Source organism: Papilio machaon, chromosome 23 (assembly GCF_912999745.1).
Source record: "Papilio machaon chromosome 23, ilPapMach1.1, whole genome shotgun sequence".
Taxonomy (NCBI): domain Eukaryota; kingdom Metazoa; phylum Arthropoda; class Insecta; order Lepidoptera; family Papilionidae; genus Papilio; species Papilio machaon.
In genome coordinates, this window is record NC_060008.1 from 3,279,993 (window position 1) to 3,306,326 (window position 26,334).

A 26,334-nucleotide genomic window follows, 5' to 3' on the forward strand; every position below is an offset into this window, starting at 1 on the left:
TATACGTTAACAATAAAGAATACAATTTAACTACTGTGCAAGTAAATTGAAATTGAAATTTGAAGAAGATTTTACCTCTTCTTTATCGTTTCGTGCTTTAGTTCTATCTGTGCTTGTTGGTGATAGTTTATCGTATTTCTCTAGATCTGGTTTTTCATATTCATCAACGTACTCTTTCTCTTCTTCAGGCTTTAAAATTTAGAAATAAAAAATGAGAACGTGCTAAAACATCTTTTAATAAATAACGAAAAAGGAACTTGCTGTTACCTTTTTAGCCAACCTTTTAACCTGCGCAACTTTCGGCTCTTCTGGTTCTACCTGGTCTGGTTTTGTTGGACCTTTGGATAACTTAACTTTCGATAGTTCATCCACGGGCTCTTCGGGTTTGGGAATACCATTTTTAAGGCTAGGTCGTCTTATTTCATCTACATCCTACGTAATATTTCGAATAATATTTTAATTTTTTTTAATACTTTAACCTTAACAATAGTGATTTTTAAAAAGGTTTTAATTTATGTACCTTTTCTTTGTTGGCAGCTATTGGTTTTTTATCAAGTACGGGTTCTGCTATGGATGGTTCTTCTTCACTTTCAACATACTCATTCTCAATATTTTCTGACACCGATGGCCGTTTTCCCTATTTGATGAAGTGAATTTAAATGTAGTGTTTTTTTTTTAATAAGAAAAAATTGCGAGTGTAAAAGTGTAGGGTGTGTATTTACCTCAGGAATGTCATTCTTTTTACGTGTTTTGGGTAATGGTGTTGGTGTAATTTTTTCGTATTTCTCCAATACTGGACGCTCGTAATCATCTTCGAACTCAAATTCGTCCTACATTGAAATATAGTAAGCATACGTTAGCACAACAAATGTATATACATAAAGGCAAGTATAAGCAACATTGACATTCCATATGTACCAATGTTATATGTAGTAATTAAGCATAAACCATTGTTATATATGACAATTGTTATTTTTGCGGTATTATTACTGAAGCCATTTTTTTATAATTCAGAAATGTTTTATTTCATATTAGCTAAATACAACTATCTCAATCCTTCTTAATCACGTATGTATTTTGTTTTGTTTAAAATCGCATCAATACTAACGTTGGGTTTGTTAAGTGTAAATTATTTTTAATTTGATTGTGAGTACCTTAAATTATTACGCTTTTATGTCATAAAAGTTGTATTGTTATGAAAGCTTAAAGTTTTGTTTGTATTCCGAATTTCGTGTTACTTACTACCAGACCATATTTATTAATGTTAATATCGCTAGAGTCTAGGATGTTACGTTTGTTATGTGTAAATTGTTTTGATTTATGTACCTCCTTTTCTTGGATCGATGGACGTTTTTTAGTAGCCGGTCCATCTTTTTTAACGGTTTTCTTCTTTGGTTTCTCATCGGGTTTTTTATCGTCGTCCTAAGTGGTAAGTGTTATTGAATTATTGTGGTTTTTTAGTTACAATTTACAATTAAAATTTAGTCTAACTATAAGTTTACCTTATCTTTAGGTACAGAACGTTTACGTAGTGTTGGCATTTGTGATTCTTCTTCTTTGTCTTTGGGTTTAATTTTACCTTTCATAACATCCACCTCGTCCTAAAGACAACAATGAATATGGTTTATACTTAAATATGCCGAAGTGCATAATTTTCATATTATTGCACAAATTTTCATTTTTTTTCTACAAAATATTACCTGTACATCTTTAGAACCACGTTTGCTTTTGGTTGTACGGGTAACTTTTTCATATTCCGATTCTGATCTATCGTCTTCGTCGACAATCATTTCATCCTATAAAATTTTTCGAAATACAACTCAAAATAAGATAATTGGAACTACGTGTATGAAAAACTTTTGTGTCATTAAATTTTAATAAAATGAATTGTTTAAATTGGTTTTATGTATTACCTCTTGTAAATCTTTTCTCGTTTTAGTTTTATCTCTCCTTGTTGGCGATACTTTGTCGTGTTTATCTAGATCAGTTTTTTCATATTCGTCAACAAACTCTCTTTCTTCACCAGGCTTTAAAATTTAAAAAATAAAGTTAAAATATCATGTTTTATAGAACCGTACCTAGTTAATTTAGAAAAATCTTTTTTGTTGTTATACCTTTTTAACTAACTTATGAACCTGAGCAACTTGTGGTTCTTCAAGTTTTTCGTCGCCAGGTTTAGTTGGACCTTTAGATAGTTTAATATTTGATAGCTCGTCAATTAAATCCTCGGGTTTAGGAATGCCCTTTTTATCACTAGGCCGCTTTATTTCATCTTCTACCTACGTATATAAATAATGGCTTTAGAAATTATTTTTCGTACGACGCTATTTGTAACAAAATTTAATATATTACCAATATTGATATGATTTAAAACTATGATTTTTTTTGTTATCTACCTTTTCTTTGCTGTCGGTTTTGGTTTTTTTGTCAGAAACTGGTTCAGATATTTCAGCTTCGTCACTTTCAATACTCTCGATTTTTTCAGATATTGATGGTCGTTTTCCCTATTATTTAGGTAAGTAGTAATTAAATAAGAAGTGTATTAAATTTATTTTGTGCGAATTTCAGTGGGTGTAAGAGAATAGTGTGTATTTACCTCAGGAATGTCATCCTTTTTACGTGTTTTGGGTAATGGTGTTGGTGTAATTTTTTCGTATTTCTCCAATACTGGACGCTCGTAATCATCTTCGAATTCAAATTCGTCCTACATTGAAACAGTTTAGCACATGTTAACACAACATACATATGTATACATAGAAGCAAGTGTAAGCAACATTTACATTCCAAATGCTAATTATATTGATACACTTTAGGTATTTAAGCATATGCCACTGTTAAAATAACAAAACCAATTGCGATATTGTTACTGAAGCAGAGTTGTTTTTCGTTATTTCGAAATATTACTTTATATCAAAGTATTAAGTATTATCCTATTACTACCAGACCACTTATTTTGTTAGTGTTAAATATTGTCATTTTTTTTAAATGTTACGTGTGTTAAGTGTAAACTGTGTTTAGTTTGATGTACCTCCTTTTCTTTGATCGATGATCGTTTTTTAGTACCCGGTTCAACTTTTTTCACAGTTTTTTTCTTTGGTTTTTCTTCGGGTTTCTTATCTTCGTCCTAAGCGACAAAATTAATTGATAGGTTATTTTAGTTTTCGAATTATTAAATTTAGTCCAAGGAAAAAAGTTTTTTCAGTTGTTATATTTCTTTTCTGATTAATTATATTTAGAGTAATGTAATAATTATGTTTACCTTATCTTTAGGTACAGAACGTTTACGTAGTGTTGGCATTTGTGGTTCCTCCTCATTATCTTTGGGTTTAATTTTACCTTTCATTATATCCACGTCATCCTATAGACAATTACCAACATAGATTTAAGAAAGCTTACTTAAGAACGATATTATTGTGAAACTTGTATAAAATTGGTAAATCTGCGTTTAAATTTTTTACCTGAATTTCTTTAGAGCCCCTTTTGCCTTTTGGCGTAGGAGTAATTTTTTCATATTTTTCCAATTCCGGTTTCTCGTAATCGTCGACAATCATTTCGTCCTATAAAATTATAGGTATAGTTTATAGAGTTTTCATTCATTAAATAACACAAAATTTAATGCATGAAAATTAATAGAAACGGAATTGGGTTGTTACTTTATAATATATTCGTTGTATACCTCTTTTACTCCGTTTTGTTTTTTAGTTTTGTCTATACTTGTTGGAGATATTTTATCGTATTTCTCTAAATCTGGCTTTTCATAATCATCGACGTACTCTTTTTCTTCTTCAGGCTTTAAAATTTAGAAATAAAAATTAAGAAGGTGATAAGAAAATTATTAACAATTAACGAAAAAGTAACTCGTTGCTACCTTTTTAGCCAACTTTTTGACCTGAGCAACTTGCGACTCTTCTGGTTCTACTTGGTCGGGTTTTGTTGGACCTTTGGATAACTTGACTTTGGATAGTTCATCCACAGGCTCTTCAGGTTTAGGAATACCCTTTTTAATGCTAGGTCGTTTCGTTTCATCTTCAACCTACGTATATAATTTCGTTATAATTTCAAAAATATAAAAACACTACGCTTAATAACTTGAATACAATGTTTTAAACATAAAATTGTTTCGTTTCTACCTTTTCTTTGTTTTCAGTTTTTTGTTTCTTATCGGGTACAGGTCCAGCTGATGATGGTTCTTCTTCACTTTCAACTTCTTCAATTTCAATGCCTTCAGACATTGACGCCCGTTTACCCTATTGTGTATGTGCATTTTTAATTAAATAAGTAATTTTTGTGTGAATTATTTGTTTGTAAGTGTATAAAGTATGTTATGTTACCTTAGGAATGTCATCTTTTTTAGGTTTTTTATACAGTGGTGTTGGTGTTATTTTTTCGTATTTCTCCAAAACAGGACGCTCGTAATCATCCTCGAACTCGAATTCATCCTACAGTTAAATACAGTTTAGCACATCTAAACGTTAACACATGAATAATACAAAATGAAATGTGTAAGTAACGATTTGTATGTAAATAAACATAATGTGTCACATCTTATGGTAATTGGCTGTTTACAACATAAAACAGTTTGATACAGCTTATTTAAAATACACTTTCGATATTTACAACAGAAAACTCTAGTAAAAATGAATGTATAAATACTTTGAATTACTTACATCGGCCTCTTTTTTAGAAACAACCTTCTTTTTGACGACTTTCTTTTTCTCTCCGACTTTTTTGGTTGTCTCCTTCTTTTCTTCGGCAGCTTTAGTTTCTTCTTCTTTAGGCTTCACCGGCTTTAATTTTGGAATACCTTCGATTTTGGCTTCAGGTTCAGGTTCTGGTTTTTTCTTTCTTTCTTCAATTTTTTCTAAAAGAGCTTTCTTTTCCTCTTCAGTTTTTGCGGTCTTCTTTTCCAAAACTTTTCTGGTTTCTGCAACCTCAGCTTCAGCTTTTTTCGCCTCGTTTTTCTTAACTTCTACTTGAGCTTCGGTTTTTTTGGATTCAATCTTCATTTCTTGTCTGCTTTCTTCCACTTTTGTTTCTTCTTTCTTTGTTACTTTCTTTGCAGAGGATTTCTTTTCTTGAGTAATTTGCATTTCTTCTTCTTGCTTTTGAATCTGTTCCTTTGAAGACAATATAAATTTTTTGTAAAAGACTTACTGTATTTGCGTTCATTATTAAAAAATGTAATATCAGGAACGCAAAAAACTAAAAAACTTGTTAAAAAAAGATTTTTAGGAGCTTATTTACTACAACAATCGAATTTCTAATAGTGTTAAGTTTTATCTTATGAATCCAGTCCATTTTCATTGAATTTGAAATTCAATATTTATAAACACTTTGACATTTAGCACTTACCTCTTTTCTTTCGTCGACATGATTTTGTTCAATAACCGATTTTTCTTCCACTATAGACATTTCCTCTTCAGATTCTTCGATTACGGTTGTTTCTTCCTCCTCCTCTTCCTTTTTCTTTTTCTGGAGCAGAGAAAGGTTTAGTTTTTTCATATTTTTACCGTAAGAAAACCGTAAAATCTTTAATATATGTTATAACGTGCAAATGCACTTTCATATTTAGGTGACTTCGTCTCAGTATTTACTTTTTATCAGTGGCGGTAAGGTTAATCAATTAATGTTAAATAATTTTTTAATACAAAAAATATAAAATAAATAACACTATAAGGTTGCCACATTAATTTTGGGAGTGTCATACAAGTGAAGCTAGAATTTCCAATACAGTATAGACTATATTCATAGTATTAGTAAAAATTACCTTTTCTTCCACAAGAGTTAGATCGGCACTGGATTCGTCCTCGCCGAATTCGTTTCTTATTACAACTCTGTAATTTGCGACGTACTTTGTTGACACCTTTCTGATGATCAGCCGTGCGTTTGTGCCGTCGAAGGAAGTGTTGACCTCAGATGAATCTCTGATAACTGTAGAATTCTTATACCAAGTACATCTGCAGGATTGGTCTGATGTCTTGAGAACTGCTAGAAATTCGGCTTCTTCATTTTCTTTCCTTGCCTATAAAAATAAACTTCATTTATAATTTGTACATAAATGCTTTAAAAAATTATCAGTGTAGAAAACTGTTGGTGAATTTAACTTTTGGATATTTTTTATATTATATTTATATCATATTAATTCATTAACAATGTCGATACTTACAAGACTTCTAAGATGTTTAATGATATACGGCTTATCGCCCTTTTCCTCCGGAATATCAGTGATCTCAACTTGTTGAGATGTAGCTTCGCCCTTCTCGTTTCTAGCAACAAGTTTGTAAGAGCCTTTGTCTTGTTGAGAAATATTTGAAATTTCTAATTTAACTGTAAATTCGCCCTGCAACACAATGTTACAAGTAAGAAACTATCTGTTTTGTAATAATATAATTAATAAGTAAGTATATGAAGCAAAAAGCCTACTTCTCTAAGTGGTTCAATCAATACGGTATGCCTGGAATCCTCTTTGACTGCACTAGCTTCCTTAAACCACGTACAAGAAGGTGCAAATTTACTTAATACTTTACATTCAACGATCACAGTCTTCTTTTTAACTATTTTAATGATCTTTGGTCTCTCTTTGATAACTGGAATGACTAAAATAAAAATAAAAACACCGTTAGTCTATTAACACTATGTGTGCAAAAATGAATTTTTGTTTAAAATTTGCATACACCTACTTTCAATATTGAGCGTAAGATTGGCATTGAGCTCTCCAAGTTCATTTTTGATGTTGCATTTATACAATCCGGAGTCATCAATACCAGGGTCAATGAGTTCCAAAATAATTGTATAAATATCTTCTTTGACTTCGACCCTGGTTTTAATTTTTGACGAGTCCCTAATTTCTCTGCCTTCGTGATACCACACAATTGTCGGTCTCGGGCTAGCTTTCACTTTACAACCCATAATTACCAATTTCCCGTTGTCTTTAGACTGAATAGTGGGCTTTTCAACAAACGATGGCCCTTCACCTTCGGGTTCTGGTTCAGCCTCAATATTTAAGTTTAGATTAGCATTGCTCTCGCCAAATTCATTTCTTACATAACAGCGGTAAGCGCCACCATCCGCCGCAGTAGGGTTTGATAAGAGCAATACCAGTTCATAAACGTCTTCGCCAATTACGGTCGACTTAATTTGAATTTTACTGCTAGCCTTGATAACCGTTGTGCCTCTATACCACGTTACTTCTGCCGCCGGCTTTGCTTTGCAGACACACCTCATTGTTATTAACGTACCATCCTCGTTAGGGATTATTCTTGGTTTCTCGATGAATGATGGAGCAAAGCCATTTTCATCGTCCCCACCTATAAAAAAGAAATCATTAAACATGTAAAGTATTGTAAACACAGTAAGTACAATCATGCTGCAAAAAAAGCACAAAAGCCCACATGCGTTTGCTCCTGTATGCGTACGTATTTACATTTCTACGAGTATTTAAATTTGGTTTTCTTTTGTATTTTTACCTTGAAAATTGAGAGCAATGTTGGCATTGCTTTCACCAAATACGTTAAAGGCGTTACATCGATAATTTCCGCCATCTTCTCTGGTCGGATTTAAGATTTCTAGTGTTAAATTAAAAGTATCTTTTCCAATTGCTTTTCTAGACATTTTCATTTTTGCACCATCTTTAATTTCTGTATCTCCATGGAACCATGTGATATCTGGCATTGGATGTGCTTCAAGTATACATTCCATAATTAGTAAGTCACCATCTTGTCTAATAGTTGGCTTTTTAGGAAACCTTGGTGCTTTACCAGCAGGAATTCTGTTTAAAAAATAAAAGATTTATTAAAATCCCTACTGAAGCTCTTTAATAAATCACGAGATATAAAAGAGCTTACTTTGGTTTATCTCCACCTTCAAAATTTAAATTGATTTTCGCTACGCCTTCTCCGTATTTGTTTTTTGCTACAGCTCTATACTCTCCCTTATCAGAATTTTCCACGCCTATGATTTCTAGTCGCGCCATATAATATAAAGTTTGATCCTCCTCGAGCGTTATTTTGTATCTATTACTTTCTTTTACTATCTTTTTACCGTGGTACCTGTTGTGTACATTAAATTTGTGTTAGATTTAATACTATCTCTCAGGTATATGCAACTTTCTCAACATACATCATCTTTATTCTTACCATGTGACGGTTGGTTTCGGTTTGCCAACGCATCGACATTCGAAAGTGATTTTGGTACCATCCTCCGATTGCCTGATGACGGGCCTCTCCGTAAATGTAGGTTTGATTGAGTCTTCAGGCACGGGGGCTTCGTCGCCTATTACGTCAATTTCATCATTAGCTTTTACATTAAGTCCATTTTCAGTAAAATTTGCAGCTTTCTTACTTATTCTTACTGTTTGCAATGTCATATTTAAGATGTTTTCTTTGATACGTGTATTTATTAATTATATTACGCAGCCAAATACGGAATATTATAGAGTTAATTGAGGATATTAAGAGAGTAGCTATTATAATAAAATAAATAAATATCATATTTGGACTAAATTTTTATATTTTTAATTCTACCGTATAATCTAAAAAACAGTACGCATATCAGTTGCTTTGCTATTACTTTAAGAAACGGTGCAAGTGCTCAAGCAAAAATTAACAGATTCTGTTTAAATAAAAAGGACATTTATAAAATATAAAAGCATACCAGCGTTGATTTTAGAAAGTAGTTTATGAATGCGTTATGATGTAGAATGGAGTATTCATTTGCATGCAGATAGATAGAATTACATGTGATAAGCAAAATGATGTGGTAAATAAAATGGATTTAAGACATGTATAGTGTATAGAATTGTGTTGCTTTCGTCATATGGCATATAATGTAAGAAAACATCTTAAACTGTGACACGTAGATCGTCTGTTACCATACATATAAGCTAATGTCGTGTAACATGTGGAGTATTTGATATATTGTATTAGTTTAATGATCGTATAAGCTTAGCTGCAAATTCTACGTGAACAATGGAACTAACAATGTTTATGACTAGTGGATTAGGTTCACACATATTATAACTAAGTTAAACATTATGAGCATTTAAACACCTTATGCTAATGAGCATTAAGCGCTTTATCCAATGACTCTAACTTTAAAAACTTTACTTTTTCTTCGGTATGAAAAAGTTAGGAAGTAATTTTTTAACATTCAATTGAAAGCTATTGAGATTTGAAAATTTGAAATGTACTTAAAAATAGGAAAATTATTATTAAAGGAAACAATAGAAAAGTGAATTTTATACTTCGTAGTTGAGGTTAAAATTTAAAACAATGTTTTGTTCCAATTGATGTCGTTTAGTTCTTGTGTTGATGCTCACAATCTAAATCAGCGTTAAACTTATATAATTAGTAATAAACAATTTCTTACTGTCGAAGTTCAAGCTGATTGTTGCATTGCTCTCTCCGAGCTCGTTCTTGGCTGTCACCCGGTATTTGCCTGCGTCCTCTACTGTCACGTTGTTGATTTCCAACGAGGCGTAGTACGACTTTCCATCTTTGCTTACTGTTAACTGTTGAACAGACCAGAAAAAAATCAATTACTACGATATTAGGCAATAGTACTTTTTATACATGCTGTTCGGCTTGCGGAATGCGCTTGACTACTATTAAACATGGTGATGTTTCATTTACATGTTAAAATCTTTATTTGACTAATTGAGTTTTATTAATAAACTGAACCTCAATCAATTTAATTTTTTTAGTGCTCACTTTAAATTTATTATTATTAATTAGGTTGATTCTTTCAATCGTAATATAAAAAGTAAATTCTCTTTCAACTTAGTATCAATCAAATGTAGGTCATCATATATATTGCTTGTGTACACCTGTCTATGATTAAAGCCAAACGGATCGAGGTCAAGGCCATCTCTTATTACTTTAAATTTTTTGTCTGGATTTAAACGTAGGTCATGTAAGTATATAACCTTCGGCTAAGTTATATATATATAATATATATACATGACTTTCAAATTATTAACTTTTAATCTGGTTATATGTTTATTAATTGCAGAGATGAGGTTTTGGTAGAATTTATCAAAAATAATGACTGTAAAGTTAAAACCCGCTATAGACGTTCCACTGTTTAGTCAAAACTGTGCTTCTGTAGGCAAAACTTTAACTGCACACTTCAAATGATAATTAAATTTTGCCCACACACGCCCACTGCGCAGTTAAAACTGCCAATCAAAACTGAACATCTATAACAGACATAAAACTGACTCAACAAATTTTGCACTTATCATCATCATTTAAAACTCCAGTATCGTATTGATAGTGACCGAGGCTTAGTGTTGCTTACTTTATGTCTGGATCCGGGTTTGACTTCAGTCGTGTTGTGGAACCAGACGACGCTGGGCACGGGCGTAGCCTCAATGCGGCACTCGAAGATGAGTCGCTTGCCGTCGTCCTCCTGCCTTATGGCCGGCTTGCGCGCGAACGTCGGCGCTTTGCCGTCCACTTGTCTGCTCACACAAGTGTAATCGAGGTAAGGATTAATAATGATTATTTTTTTACGCCGCTACACACCTTCAGTTCGACGGTACAGTCTGACTGTTTAATTAGAACTGTAGAGTTAAAACTGAAAGTGTGTAGCGGGCTTACATTTTCTTTTTACCTTTAAAAACTATCATAATCAGCTCACTATTCGTCCGCACTAAGGGGCTTAGACACTTATGGTAGGGCCCTAAGTTAGGAGTGATTAGGCCACAGTTAACCACGCTGGCTCAGTGCGGATTGGAATGAAAAACAACTGATTGTGAAAAATGCATGATACAGTAGATATGGTAGGATATAATGGTAGGCGAACTTTTCAATTAACAAAGGCGTGCTGAAATCACGTTAAAAGATGTCTATCTATCTATCTAGTCTATTAAACTTTTTAATTATTAAAGACATAAATAATTTTTAAAGTCCAGTGGTTGTGTTTGTGTTGTATTTGCCTGTGGTTATTACATTCAGCCTCAGATGAAACACTTGGCTCATATACCGAGACCAGTCATTCAGTTTTTTTTTATTACAGTTATAAAATAGTTAAATATGTTTTACTCACTTCTGTTTCTCCTCGTCAGCGGCTGAAATATAAAAAAGTATTAGTCAATACAAACTTGATTTACTACAAAAGCAATTGGAAGAGTCTAGATACAAACGCACAGTACAATTTTAGCGGATGAAGTCGAATGTTTATGGAATTGAATAACATCCAACAGACGTAAAATGTATCTTGATGATTGTTCTCAGAATAAATTCCAGGTGTTTCGTTTTATTCTTGATTTCAAGACGATTTTTGAACAGGCTTTTTTGTAAGTGAATAGTATAAGTAAAAACGGCAGATAAATATCCTAGGAGGACGAACAAATTTATTGTAACAAGATACAAATTTTACCCCTACCGCTCTGGATTACGGGCGTGTGTGACCTTGTTGTTTTTGTATACAAATTGTATAATTGGCGGGCTCCAAAGACATGCATTCATCATAATAGGTTTTTATCCGATGAATAAGAGATTATTGCAATTATACAATTTAAACATTATAGGTGTTTAAACAAACGTCTTTTTTGTTATACTGTACTGTATATCATATATAATAATTAAAGTAAATAAAATAATAAATTGCCACATGTTACTTCTTTTCGTAGGAAGTGTTTTTTTATCGAACATTTCAAATTTATCAACTTGTTTTGTTCGGTTGTTCATTCGTCATTTGTTAACGTCATAGCTTTCAGTAGCATATAGTCATCGTAGAACATTAAGAAACACGCCTTACCAACAGCCAACGCAATTCAGCCAAAGTTCTCGTGTTGGCGCGTAGCGAAAAGCGTGGGTTAGTGCTCTGTAGTCATTTTTTGTCGTCAGTTATTTTCGTCGATGACTAACGACATTATTTGCGAAGGCATTTTTATTGGCATTAGTATTGGATTACGAACGAACATTGTAACAAATGTTTGATGCAGTTTGACGAACACTAATGACTTTTACATCCGCTAATTGCGTTGACCAAATAAACTGATCAAAGAAAATAGCATATTATTGATTTTTAATTTATTAATGTTGATTTATGTTTGAACATAACAATTTAAACTTTAATTGCAAATATAACTGACTGGCAAAGTCGAAACACTAAAGACAGATGTTAAGAATCCCGTAACCAAAGATCATGTTTCGTTCTTGTTTACTCCCTGTTTCTTTTGTACATATGTATAGATAATGTAGATTTAACTTACGGCTAAAGTTAAGATTGATGGAGGCGGCCACCTCGCCCATCTTGTTCTTAGCTTTGACCTTGTACAGCCCCGCGTCCGTCTCGATCACGTCGTCAAGTTCCAGCACCACCAAGAACTTGTTGTTCGCGATACTTTGGATCCTGCACATACGTTGTTATATTTTTACACGGATAATTCAGTGGTTCAGGGTTTAGACTACCGATCATGAGGTCATGAGTTCTATTGTTATGCAAATGAAACTTTGCTTTTTATCTTAATTTGAATGGTTCCAAGAAATATTAGTATATTATTCCAATAATTAGCAGACGAATTTGTACAGATAACTTATAAAGTCTCCTAGCTAAATGGCACGATTAGAGCGAATAGGTTAAGAATTCTGTTACCGCGATCGTGGGTTCGATACTATGAAGATTATTATTTAATACAATGTAAAATATATAAATAATAAACGTAAAACTATTAAGTCAATTTACGATAGAATGGGGGCAATAAACTCATCAATCTCTCTATAAGTCTATATAAATTTTTAATACTGTATCGCGATTTTCAAGGAAATAATATCGGTTCGGTTGCTCTATAAAAGAATTGTCATAGCAAGAACATAAATTACAGTCTTCTTTGACCACCGCGATTATCATTATCTCTCTCAAAGTCTAATGTTATTTCAGTATTGATTGTCTAGTTTTGAAAAAAAAAATCACATATTTACTTTTCTACGTAGCTTATTCTACTCTGAATACCATAATCATCAAAATCGTTTGTCATTTAGGCTCCAGGTTACAATGGAGTTGATCCATTCTTGAAAACATTCTTACCCCCCTAAGTCTTGAGTAACATTAAATTAGGTATGTACACAAGTACTCACTTAAACGCAGTTCTGTTGTCTTCTTTGAGGAGCTCATCGCTGCGGTACCAGCTGATCTCCGGCTTTGGGGAAGCCAGAAGCTGGCACTCGAAGATGAGCTTGTTGCCGTCATCTTCCTGTCGCAGCTGCGGCTTCTGTGTGAAGCTCGGGGCTAAATCGTCAGACACCCCCATCGTGCTAACTGCGGGTCATTACTGCCGGAAACAACAGCCTCCTTGTACCTCACGAACTCCTACACCTGGTAAGAAATAAGTCATTGTTAAAAACAAAAACGAACTATATTGCCATGCATGACACCAATGCGATACCTATGTCTTTTCAGGGAAAAAATATAACTTAATAAGTTCGTATTAATACTCTGCTCGGTTTATCCGATAAGGGTTCAAGATCACACTCGAGAAGGAAATTAAGTTACTAGAGTTAGGTATACACTTGTTTTTACTTGATCTATAGAATATGAACAACACCGAGGAATATTGTTAAAATGGAAAAAATTTAGTAAAAAAATTATTAATCAATAATTTTAAATAATAATTAATTGCAATAAAAAAATAAAAGGTAGTTAGATAGCAAAATATTAGATAATAATAAAAAATAAAATTTGTTTATTGCAGGCCACAGGCTCGTATTTTTGAGGCAATTTATCTTACAACTATCATTCTTAGTTATATTTAAATAATTCAATTCAGATAACAATTTTAAATTATTCCTGATTATAATTTACTTAATAAATAAATTGTCAAGATATATGCAGTTTCACGAACTTTCCCAGCACTGTACTCTGGTCTTTTAACACTAATTTTTATTATCCTTTTTGCGCATTATGACATTAAAATTATCGAAAAAACAAAACGTAGCTGCTTTAACAAGATCCCAAAGTCTATTTTACTGTAACGGAAGTTCAGCAAGATCTGTGAAAAAGTTCACATAGGGCTCTAGAAATTTAAGCGGCGCACTTTAAAAAATGGTAGTTTACCTTCAACTGAACATTGATATTTGAAGAAAATTTGTCAAGGAAAGCAAATATGTAGGTATCAGAGTAAATAATGTACAGATTACATAAGATAGCGTACATGATGGGTTCAATACTAACTTCTGAGAATAAAAAAAAAATCGTCATACTGTAGATTCTTCTAAACCTTTGATTAAATATAAGATCGTGTAAAACCTCTAAAATGTGAAATAAAAAAGTGTTTTAATGAAAGCCGACGCTATTGAATATCGGTTTTAGAAATCATTTGAAAACATTGTGACTTTACGAATTGATCGGGATTACTAAAGAACATTTTGCCAACCGCATACGTGAAGTAATTTCGTAAACAACTAAAACATTAAATTTTCCTCGACGTATAGCTGGATGTTAGCCAAAACAAAAGCGTCTAAAATTTGAAAAAGAATAATATAAACTTTAATTGCGAGACTCGTCTGAAATTACTTGTAAAATTATTAACAACAAAATATATAAAACTCCTACGTATACATAAACGGAATCTACAGTTATTTTTAAACAAAATAAGGACATGACAAAACGTCCAGGTTCACGAGCTAGACGTGACATGACGTTTTTAATATAATGTTAACATACCATCCGCAGTTTCAACTTGTTATTACCCTGTTTGACACAACTTTACTACTACGTTACTAATATAGGATATGTTAATAAACGTTAACATGTATACATTCTGAAACATCTATACTAAAACTTACCCATCTCCCTAGCCTTATTCCATAGACGTGGTTTCGGCGAATAAGATTTTAAAAGTCTTAATTTTTTCTTTATTTTTATCTGCCTGCCTGTCGCCAAGCATTATTTGTAATTCGCGAAATTTTGTATTACTTTTTATCTCTATTTTGTTCAAAAAGTATGACTATATGTATTTGTGCATAAATTTTGTAAGAGTGGTAAAAGGTAACAGAAGGATTTAGGAGAGATGACATTAAAAACATTACATCACCAATATTGCCGTTAGTAATATACTTGACAAACCTATTCGAGCCTAGTGTTGCTTGAATAACTGTTCTTATAGATTGTCTCAGGGATGGCAAACTAATGGCACTCGACATAATAATTTGGGCAGATTACTAATGCAAAATTCATTATGCATTACAAAAAATTGTGAGGTAGATATCTTAATGAGAAGCAAATGCGCGTGGTCCCTGCGCTACTAAATTTTTCCAATAATAACAAAGTAATTTACTAAACATTTCTTTAGAAAAATGTCAAGTTGATAAATAGTATCCCTATACTATGCCAATTTTAATAATTAAAGGACATTTCATCGTTTAAGAACAGATTTCTAGTTATATTTGTATTTAAACACAGTCAAGGTTATGAAATTTAAAAAAAAGAAACTTATGTAGCTTTGTTTTATTTGCATCGATGTAAATATGTAAATTATAATTATTTTATCTTAAAATTTGCAATAAAAAACTGAAAACCTTGTTTGAATTCCATATTTAAGGACAACCTTGTTACTTTCTGTTAAGTCGATAACGTCAACATTGTATGACCACTAAAGTGAATAACTATTGATATTAATTTTGCTTACGACAGCAACATAAATTTAAAATTAATTAAATAAGATCGGCTTAACTCACGTATGATCGTCCGGTGACGGCACCGACTAGGTTCGGACCCGTCGGGGGTCCATCTTCAGGGCGAGTGTTTATTTTGAGGACTTCGTTTGAGGACTTGACCCCCGACGGGTCTGAAACTAGTCGGTGCCGTCACCGGACGATCACACGTTATCTAGCCGTTCTTAATTAATTAATTAATTATTATGTCTCACGAAAGTTTAAACAATTTAAGTTTAAAATTTATTATTTTCGGACAACAGAAATCCATGTTATGTTAGTAACTTACAAAACAAGAAACTTAAATAATGTTAATATTATGATTTAAATAGAAGCTTAATGTTTAATTAGCTTTTTTATGGGAGGTATAAAAAAGACACGAAAAAGCATAATAGAAGTTAATTGATCGAATTGGTAATGAGCCTGTCATTTACCAGTTACAAATGGGGGAGAGAATGAAGGTCATGTTTGATAAAAAAAAAAGTCGTTCCTCCGGCAAATGGTCCAAGAACATCTAATAGAGGTGGGAAATGTAAGCCGATAAAACTTTATAAATCTAAGTTATCAAAATGTACAACTACAAAAATCTAAGTTACCTTAAATTTTCCAAGTCTTTAAAAAGTTCAATCAAAACAAAGTCTAAAATTAAATATCATTGTAAAACATGAATATAGTTATAAAAATATTGAGTAAATTTTACAAATACGAAGTCGCGAGTAAACATAACAATGTTTTAGTTTTTTTCCTTTATAATGACTGAAATACGCGTTTTTAATCCTTGATCCTAAAACAAAAACTCTTCTATCAAGTTGTGTGTACTGCAAATATGAAGAAAAAAATTCGGCCTTGAAATTTAATCAAATTTTAAATTATGGTTCTCGAAAAGATCCAAATATTGTAAACGCAGTAGCGACCTAGTTTTAAATCACTGAAATATTGTTGAAAACAGAAGCTCAAATGTCTCTTAGTTATGTCAATACTATTTAAATTATCAAGTTGAATTGTTTATAAATTATGATACCGAAGGACAAGACAACAAGTTAAAAATGATCGTTGTATATGTTACTGATAATATTTATTACCGAATCAACAAATCTTAACTGTCAGAAGACCATCAATCATGTTACGTGAACAGACATTTATCCCCAAGTATCATTTGTCTGAAGCTCCTTGGCTCAAGAGCTTTCGTACACTAGCGAGTGACTCACACGGTCAGCGCCATCTACTTGGACAAGGTGAAGTGTACAGTGTGTGGGCATGTTAAAATTTTCACAAGTATAAACGAAACGTCTCGTTCTATTTCTGTAACTGCTGAAGGCCTCGGAGTTGGGCAAACCGACGTTGAGCTTTTCTTGTAATATATATTCCGTAAATTTCATCGATTATCTAACAAAACTCAACGATAAAAATTAATCGTTTCAATTAAAATTAGATGTGATCCTTAAAAATTCAAAGAAATAAACGACATTGCTGAAATAGAATTAAATAATGAGATAGAAAACGACATACCAACTAAATCAGATGAAAGTAATCCAAATATAGATACACAAAGCACTTTAGATGATCACAAACACACAATAGTACAAATCGAACGATCGATCGAGAACTTGACGAAGGTTATTAGAAACTGGATTCGTCGAGAAATCGGGATGGATTCGCCGGCGGCGGGACGCGTCGGGTCGTTGTCGGAGTCGTAACTAAACTATGAAAATGTTGGCTGATGGCCGAGGCGGCCGCGGCGGGCGACGGGGCAGGGCGGACGAGTCGGAATGCGCGTGGGCCGCTGCACCCGTCCGTTGGATAACTTGCCCCGTCCACGTCCGTCACCTGTGACGTGCCGTTGCAGAGGTGTTTTCCCTCGAAGATAACCGGTGACCTAACTGGCTAATAACAGAACTACCTTTAGTACTGAGAAACTATAATTTTTAGTGTAGCAAAGGACACGTCATTATCGATTAAAGATTATATTCTAATAAACAGTTGTGACAAAATTTCTAGATTTATCAACTACTGACTGACGTTTCTTCTCTGCATATGAATTATCAGGTAGTAAGCATCGCTACTGGTAAAAGAATGAAAATAGTTGATCCTGATTTTTTAGGATTACAGGGCAAGCAAACAACACCTCATCAAAGGCTATCAGCGATCGTGAATATAAATATAATAAGAACTGTGAGGTTGTAGGAAAACTGCGCGGCCAATTTGAGTTTACTAAAGACCTGACTGTGAATCTCTAATTAGCCTACAAACCATCAATGAGCTGTTAAATATTGCGTCATGCATTTGTCCCTTCTCGAAGACTAATTGAAGCTTATTTTGGTGCAAATAAATCAAAACAGTGAGCGATATTTTTTCATGACGTAGTAGATCTGGAACGAATTTTGGCACCTGGGCGGTCAGGTGACCAATAAATCAGATGAATTACTGCACTCAGTATCTCAGTATAACTGACTAAACGTCTCATTAGTAAGTTTACGTTTATGTCTTTGTGTGACTTTGGAATTATATATTAATTCGAAAGTATCAGATCTAGAAAAGATAATTTGCTAGATTTCTTTTTCATCTATCCCTAAGATTTTTTTATATAAAACAAACGAAGCTATACATGAACAATTAAATTAAAGCACAAAGAGGTGAAATACTTACTAGGTCGAGTCATTAGTAAGTACTTTATACAAGTACATTAAAAATTACATTATTTTGTTACCTGTTCTCTCCCCACCTATATCCACAAAAAATATAGTTAAAAAAAAGTGGAAAGTGTTGAACGATGTAACGAACAAAACTTTTACCAAATACCACACAACATTTTCCTCATGACATTTCAACGAAGAATTAGTCACCAGTCAAATATACTGAGAAAAACTATTTAACGAACTGGCAAGAATCTTAGACTATCGATCACGTGTTTCGTTAATTGGTATCGAAATCAGATGGGCATCGGTTACGTTTGGTAATGAGTAATTGGTAAAGCATCTCGTGATTTGGCAAATGTTTGGCGAACGTGCTGTATGATGCAACCCAGGATTCTAACGGTCAAAAGCTAAATGCATTTTCATGCCTTGTGAGATGCAAGTCATTAGATAGTAGGTGTTTTAAATATCATGATCTCCTTGTCCTTCTTCCACTTATTTCTGCACTATTTTTTCGTACTGTACATCAATCTATATCACACGTCATTACAGTAGTTTTTTGACACTAGTAATTAAAAATATCTCTTTGCTTTTAACTTGTAGTTAGGTTATATTTATCCTGATTAATCGTTCGTTTCTGAGACCACAATCTTTGTATATAAAATATCATCACCCCTGTCATTATCGTTGACAAAACAGAGACATTAATATATTTTAAACAGTTTCCCATTCAGGAAAGAGTTACGCAAAATTACAATACTCAATCTAGAGCTTTGTCTGTCTCTTCAATTTAATTATTTCTCAAGTTATTAATAGAAAACACGACACTATGTTAACACTGAAAGAAATTTTAAGAATACAGCCAACTCTAAATATATCGGAGATAAACAACGAATCATTAGTTAATGAGTAACGCATGTATTTTGGCATATTCTATCGATCATTTGTCGCTCAAATCTTGGCTAGATATTACCTTAATTCCAATGACAAAATTCTGTTACAAAAATATGATGTCATCACTTTTGAAAAGTTAGAAATATGTTTTTGTACAGTGGAAACCCTCGGTAACAAACGGTCGCCCGCGAGGAGTTAGAAAAGGTAATCTAAGTTACTCGGGCCCACATCAGCTACCTTCCAGTGAAAGTATTGTCAAAATTGGTCCAGCCGTTTCGGAGATTACCCGGAACAAACGCGGATTTGTGGACAAACAAAAAAAATATTGTAAACATGATTTTTGGAACGAAGTTCCTTATCGCGCGTTGTGAAAGGGGGCTAGACGGAATAAATTCTTACGAAAAGTTGTCACGACACTTTTTGCTATAGTAAGTATGTTAACGACGAGTGAGCGCTACTTCACCATGGCAACGACGTGACAATATATAACGAAAATTCATAGAAATAAAATGTACTTCTTGTGAAGACTTAAGTTTTTTATTCATAGAATAAACATTGGTTCCTTCACTACTTAATCGAAAAGAATTTCGTTCCATCCGGGTTTCCCTTTACACCTCTCAAGTTTATATTTTTCTATATTTCAAACAGAAACCAATTTTATCAATTTGTATAAATATTTGTCACAACAGTTTTATTAGATTTTAACCAAATGTTTTAATTACACAAGAAAAAAGTAACACCTTCTTAATAAGTATAGTTATGTTAACATTCAAAAGAGATACATAATTGCAAGAATTTTCTTTACAACTTTACAAGATAAAACACAATGATAATCAAACGTTAAAAAGGTATACGGCAAAAGGGTAGTCTAAACAGTACTGAAGTGTGTGTCATGGACTTATAAAACACACTTTTCAACAAATTACAATCTCTTTAAAAATCCGTTGATAATTTGTCGGGTTTTTATTTGCCAAACGGATAATAATTTATGATTAAATTATTACGCTGTTTGTTATGATGAACATTCACGTTACATATTCATAGCATAAGCTAATGTTACCTCGGTAATGCATGGCGTATAATTCATGAATCATGCATAAATACATTGATTTGTTATCGTTATTTGGCGTGTACCAATTTTACCAGTAGCCACTACCTATATTTTTGGTTATATTTGGAGGCCTAATTTTAGTCCTCTTTCCCTTAGATGAAATATTATCTTTCTGTGAGTCCCTTCCTCTGTCAGAGTTAGGCAACGCATCTGAAATTGCAGCTGTATATGGGCAGCGGTCGCTTAGCTATTTCGGTGAATTCAAGTGTACGTAGATTTGTTTTTCATATTACTATAAACTGTTTTTGAAGTATTCTTACTAAGAAAAGAACCTTTTAACTAAGAAAACCTCCGCTCATGTCGACTAAGAAAGCAATTATAAGTTGATCTTAATCTTTGATCGCTTATAAATTAAATCTAGTGTAAGTTAAACAAAAGTAAAATTTATATAAGCAAAGAAACCCACGCTCCCATCTACATATTACGAAGCCGTATGCATTACGATGCATTGACGAATTATTTGTGACGGGTCTGTGCGAACTGATCAAGTCTAATTATATTCAACCAGTTCACTTGCTCGGCTATTTCTGATATATTCGAACAATTCTTGCGTCATAGATATTAGTAAGGATTTGAGTACTTCCGATATATTTGAAATAATTTTTTTTTAAAGCAGTTTAGTTTAGTTTAGTTTTTTTCGCTAACATCATTATCTCCCACTTTGTATGGGAACGGCGCACCAGATTTTCGGTCTCCAGATTGTTAGATCCATTACTTAATTATATTCTTATTCTAATTAAGGAATCTTAGAGACATTACTGTGTATTTAAAAAAAATAAGAGCTGACACTGAATTATTTTTATCCGCGTAGTATTTTATAGAGGTAGTCAGGTCGAGCTTATTTTTTTTTTTTTGTAATAACTTGCGTATCCGTTAACTTTATTAAGGTCTAAATACAAAAGAAATGTTACTAATATAATAAATGTGAATGTTTAGATGGATGAATAATGTTTGTTTGTTTGAAGGTATCTCCTTTATTTAAAAAAAAAAGTTTTCCCCTAAATGGCTCAACAAATCTTGATAAAATTTGGTACAGATGTAGAACATAGTCTGGAAGAGAACATAGGTTATTTATTAGATTTTTTTTAATTCCGCGCGGACGGAGTCGCGGGCCACAGCTAGAGTTGTATTATTATAAAAAAATACACAAACCGAATAAATAAATAATTCCATCAATTATATGTGAAATGAAATTGGAGTGTATTTTTGCGAAGGCACCACAGCAGAGGCAATTCGTCGAAGCTATAAACTGGCATTTGATTGGCGCGTTTATGGGTTTTTTAACGAGTGCAGTCCAACAGTTACACGGCGGGTTTGATTTAACGACGCCCAATGACGGATGTTGGCCCACCAATCGAACAGAGTATACGTAAATTGACTATTTTCAACCGATTTCAATATCTCATGGACGTATTGAAGTACTAAATAGCATATCTGTGATGTAAAATTTTAAGTAGATTAATTGAAGCGATGAGTGTTATGCAGTCGAACCTGGAGCGAGATTTCAAGAGACAGCGATATGTCTTGGTTTTAGAGAATTTTCTAACCCGAATTTCTCGCTTATAGAAGCCCGTCGGGAAAGGACAATGACTCTGGCTTATAGAGGTTTCCCGCTTATGCAGGTTCGACTGTATATTCTTGTGTATTGTATTGTATATTATAACTGGTCTTATTCGTAACGGAATGATGTAAAATAAATTTGGTTTTAAAAAAAAACGCATACATATGTTTAAATGTCTTTGGTACACCGTTTTGACTTCTAAAACTCCATCAATTAAAATCTAAATCAATACAATAAAATAAATATATACGTTCATTTTAATAGCCTGTGCGCTCACGCATCGGTTAATTAAGAGCGACCTCAGCGGGACCACAGAGAAAGCAAATGTTCGTGCCAAAAGCTGAACGAACGAGTTATTGTCACTAATCGAGACGCTACTCAACAACTCTTCGAATTTATTTAGGTACAGTTGCCAAGACAAGAAAGAACTGTTTAAATCATATTTCAACCTTGCCCTACTCTACAGTTTTAAGGTTAAACCACAGGTGGATAATGAAATATTGCGAAAATATTCATGTAAGTCACTGCTATGACTGTAACATAGGAAATGCAAGCTATTGCCTTGTCCTTAAGTCTGGTTGCGTATGAACGAACTATGTTTTCCACTAAAAGAAATTATTACAATAGTAGATGTTGCTCGCGACACTGTTCGCGCGCAATTAAAAAAACTTATTTTATTTGTTCTTCCAGACTATGTTCTACATCTGTGCCAAATATCATCAAGATCCGTTGAGCCGTTCTAGAGATACCTTCTAACAAACATCCATCTAAAATTTCGCATTTATAAATACGCAATTCAGTAGAATACTGGCTACTTCTTTTAAGAGACTCGTCTCGGGTCACGTAGACTGTTTTGCATTCGTAGTGCTGATAAAGAGGCGGAATAAAAAGTCTATTTATATCTTACTTATACAGGTGTAAAGTTTACTATCATATATTTCTTGCAACTCTTTTCCTTTTGGTCGTAGTTTACATTTAAGAATAACATTTATATTATTCACAGGATCAATTGATAATAATCAATGGTTCCTAAATATTTCGTATGTTGTTATTTCTTATTTTATTTTTTCATATGAATAGTATTCATCAAATTAAGTAATTAAAAATCTAAATTCTCGTGTCGCGGTGTTTGTGCTTAAACTCCTCCGAAACGGCTTGACCGATTCTAATGAAATTTTGTGAGCATATTGAGTAGGTCTGAGAATCGGCCAACATCTATTTTACATACCCCCCATTTAGATTTTTTAATTGCGCGCGGACGGAGTCGCGGGTGACAGCTAGTAACTATATATAAAAAAAATCGCCAATATGTTGGTTACGATTATTTACTTGGATCTATTCGGTAGATATTATATAATGTGTGGGATTTTCCGAAAGATACGTATATTTCTTTATATTAGACATTAAATGGTCCAATTTATATAAACATTATTATATTTATTTGATGTATATTATAAGAAAAATGAGTTGCCAAATAAATAACGATAATAGGGCTATGAATGTAATAAAGAGAGATTATGAGATCGAGGAATACATCTGTTACACGATGAAGTTTCCATTTTATTTGATCACAAATTGTCGTCCGCGACTCAAAAAAAAAATTACCCTACGTGTTCTTCCAGACTAAGTTCTACCATCTATGCCAAATTTCAGCGAGGTCCATACAGCCGTTCTGGAAATACCTTCTAACATCCATCCATCCATCCATCATGCATCTTATCATTCGCTATTATAATATTAGTAAGAAGTAAGATGTTTATTTCAATGTTACTGTAGAATTCCACTGCAAGGACATTTATCATCCCTTTTATTGTTTTTGAGAAAACAGACAATAATATGTATTAATAAAAAAGTTTACGGCTGTCGAATTCTAAGGTTGTAAATTACATATTTGTTGGTTATTATTGTACTAGCTGTTGCCCGCGACACTATTCGTGCGGAATTAAAAAAAAAAACTTAATTAGTAGGCTATATGTTCTTCCAGACTATGTTCTATATCTATGCCAAATTTCAACGAGATCCATGTAGCCGTTCTGAAGATACCTTCAAACAAACATCCATCCATCCATCCATTCATCAATCCAAACATTCGCATTTATAATATTAGTAAGATATCATAAGTTTTTGATATTGCATCATTATTTTTCCAACAACATATGGAACATTATTTTTCCAAATGTACCTTTGCGTTATATAACAGAAATTAGCTTGATTTAGGTTCAAATTCAACAATTACAACAGCTATATATATATTTATATATAAAGTCATAGTAACCAATAAACAAACAAGTCGATTGTAAAATATTAAATAGAATTGTCTTAATTCTAACTCCAAAGAGATATCATTTATTTAATAGGCAGTAATAAATGTTTCCGTACTTTTGAGTGTTTGAAGAAGTTACAACAGCTGCCGACTGGTCGTTAAATATGACAGAGTTATACGGTTATTTCTGTAATATAGTCAAGTCAACTAATACGCTATCATCATTTCTATCCTCTTGATGCTTTACAACTAAAATATAAAATGTTGGTGGTTTAAGAATGATCAATTGGTTTACGATCTACATGGTTTTAAGTGTAGAATATATTATATATAGTTGAATATATTTTTGTTATTAAATTTCACCATAAATTACACTTAATTTGAATATAATACTCGTATATAAAAACTAAAATATGTCATTAAAAGGTGTCCCTTTAGGTAAGGTTCCGAAGATACTGGCAGCGTTCCCTCTTTGAATGGCTAGACTAATTTTTGTCTGAGGTAGCTACCAGCTCTTCGGTCTCCTGTGATGTCGACTAACCTTTTTGATGTTTCCTTAAAAAGCCTTCTAGCGCTAGGACCCCACGGACCAAGGGTCTCGACACCGAATGGGAAAAATTCATATTCGGAGCCTAGACCCCTGTATTTGTTAGCTTTAGCTTTGTTTATTATTTATTCTCTAAATTATCCGTAATGAAAGTTTTCAAATATCTTCTATCGATTAGTAAAATAGTACAGCTCTTAAACTATAAAAAGAGTTGTAACAAAACTAGTTAAAAATCTGATTCTCTTATATTCATCCATTTAATGCGACGTGACAGATGAAAAGGAAAAAGTATGGCAGTTATTATTAAAATATCGTCCAGATTAATAAAATTTAAGTAAATAAAATTTACGACTATTACTAAATAGTCGATGATTAAAAGTAACATTGTGGCTTTTATTAATAATAACTACTCATAATTATATTTCGTAACATGTTGGACGTCGGCCATGTTGGTGGAGACAGTGATGGTGTTTCCTTCGGGTGCGAGAGAGACAGGTGAAAATCTTGTGTGAAAAATATTTATGCTAAGGCCTTCTGGTCCGTTTGCTCTATGAATAGTCGGTCGGTTCAGCGGTTGGTTATTTTTGTTGTACAGTTTGAAGGTTAGCTACTATCGATGTTTCGAAACTTTCAAAAGAAATTTTCTTTTTTATGCTTTAAAATTTTTGTTTTAACAAATTGCGGTTACTGACCTTAATATTGGTAGGGTTAGTAAAACATGTATTCTTAAGATGAGATTTGTCTGATGAATAGAGTTACAAAATCTGATAGGTGAATTACAAAACGAAGCAGTATGGAAAACCTTTGCCTCAAGATTCACGACTGATTTAAAAGGTGTTAAGAATTCCATATTATAAAAGTTCCAACGTACATAGAAAATGATTAAGATGAAGTTGTTACAAAAATTTTACCTTAGTACTTCTAGTAGTAACAACAGCATATAGTCGAACCTGGATTCTAAGTTCTATTAGACCGCGAAATTGTTCTCGCCTATAAAAATTTCTCACTAACCCGAGGTTCTCGGTAATAGAGTTAGTGTACTGTGACTAAACAATGACTCTCGCCTATAGAGGTTTCTCGCTTATCCAATTGTAATTCATATTGTCATCCTTTACAGTCTCTTTGACAAAACAGACAATAGTACGTATGTATAAATGTCACTAAAGTCAAAGCCCACAGCTAGTACTACAAATGATTTTCGATTAATTCTTGTACATGAAATTTAAATAAAATACTTTCACGCCTTTCATATTATACTTGAATTTTTAAAGTAAAGATAGCCTGATATATTTTTATATTCTTTAAAATTAATGGTTCAAAGATTAATAAAACGTTCAACAGTCGAAAATAACATTAGTCTTGGCAAATGTTTGGCATTTCTAGCTCTGATAGATAGTGTAATGAATTTCACCTACACCGAAATAAAACTTTATCTTGAAAGAATAATTAAAAAGATTATTTCGTCGAGTTAAATTGTGCGTGTTCTATGACTAGTCGGGCGTATGACTTGTGACGTAACTAACGTATAAACAGGTGGTTAATTGCACACAGAAAATAAATAAATTTCTTTTGAAGCCAATTTATCTAAAGCGATACAATAATCGATGTTTACATCATTCGAAATTGTTTGTTTTGAGGACTTCGCGGTCCCTTCGCGTCTCGCACTGTG

At 32.8% G+C, this 26,334-nt stretch overlaps 1 protein-coding gene across 16 annotated transcripts in view; it reads right to left on the minus strand.

Annotated features, from left to right (window-relative positions):
- LOC106708969 (twitchin) overlaps window positions 1-17,373 on the minus strand; it is a 90,821-nt gene extending 73,448 nt beyond the window's left edge. For 6 of the 16 annotated variants that reach the window (XM_045683724.1, XM_045683723.1, XM_045683731.1 and 3 more), the window contains exons 1-27: window positions 17,166-17,373; window positions 13,083-13,320; window positions 12,218-12,357; window positions 11,047-11,068; window positions 10,297-10,459; window positions 9,367-9,508; window positions 8,136-8,271; window positions 7,845-8,048; window positions 7,467-7,768; window positions 6,681-7,307; window positions 6,424-6,596; window positions 6,167-6,340; window positions 5,768-6,022; window positions 5,353-5,472; window positions 4,668-5,117; window positions 4,332-4,439; window positions 4,131-4,247; window positions 3,869-4,033; window positions 3,677-3,790; window positions 3,459-3,557; window positions 3,260-3,358; window positions 3,029-3,124; window positions 2,597-2,704; window positions 723-830; window positions 521-637; window positions 268-432; window positions 76-189 (exon numbers count right to left, since the gene is read on the minus strand). In XM_045683724.1, the coding sequence (XP_045539680.1) occupies window positions 76-189; window positions 268-432; window positions 521-637; window positions 723-830; window positions 2,597-2,704; window positions 3,029-3,124; window positions 3,260-3,358; window positions 3,459-3,557; window positions 3,677-3,790; window positions 3,869-4,033; window positions 4,131-4,247; window positions 4,332-4,439; window positions 4,668-5,117; window positions 5,353-5,472; window positions 5,768-6,022; window positions 6,167-6,340; window positions 6,424-6,596; window positions 6,681-7,307; window positions 7,467-7,768; window positions 7,845-8,048; window positions 8,136-8,271; window positions 9,367-9,508; window positions 10,297-10,459; window positions 11,047-11,068; window positions 12,218-12,357; window positions 13,083-13,255 (4,491 nt within the window). In that variant the 5' untranslated portion in view covers window positions 13,256-13,320; window positions 17,166-17,373. Of the gene's footprint in view, window positions 1-75; window positions 190-267; window positions 433-520; window positions 638-722; window positions 831-1,326; window positions 1,423-1,502; window positions 1,602-1,700; window positions 1,797-1,913; window positions 2,080-2,596; window positions 2,705-3,028; window positions 3,125-3,259; window positions 3,359-3,458; window positions 3,558-3,676; window positions 3,791-3,868; window positions 4,034-4,130; window positions 4,248-4,331; window positions 4,440-4,667; window positions 5,118-5,352; window positions 5,473-5,767; window positions 6,023-6,166; window positions 6,341-6,423; window positions 6,597-6,680; window positions 7,308-7,466; window positions 7,769-7,844; window positions 8,049-8,135; window positions 8,272-9,366; window positions 9,509-10,296; window positions 10,460-11,046; window positions 11,069-12,217; window positions 12,358-13,082; window positions 13,321-17,165 lie in introns of those variants that run through there. The other 10 variants (XM_045683736.1, XM_045683735.1, XM_045683727.1 and 7 more) reach the window with 9 other exon arrangements.
- Between the last annotated feature and the right edge of the window lie 8,961 nt (window positions 17,374-26,334).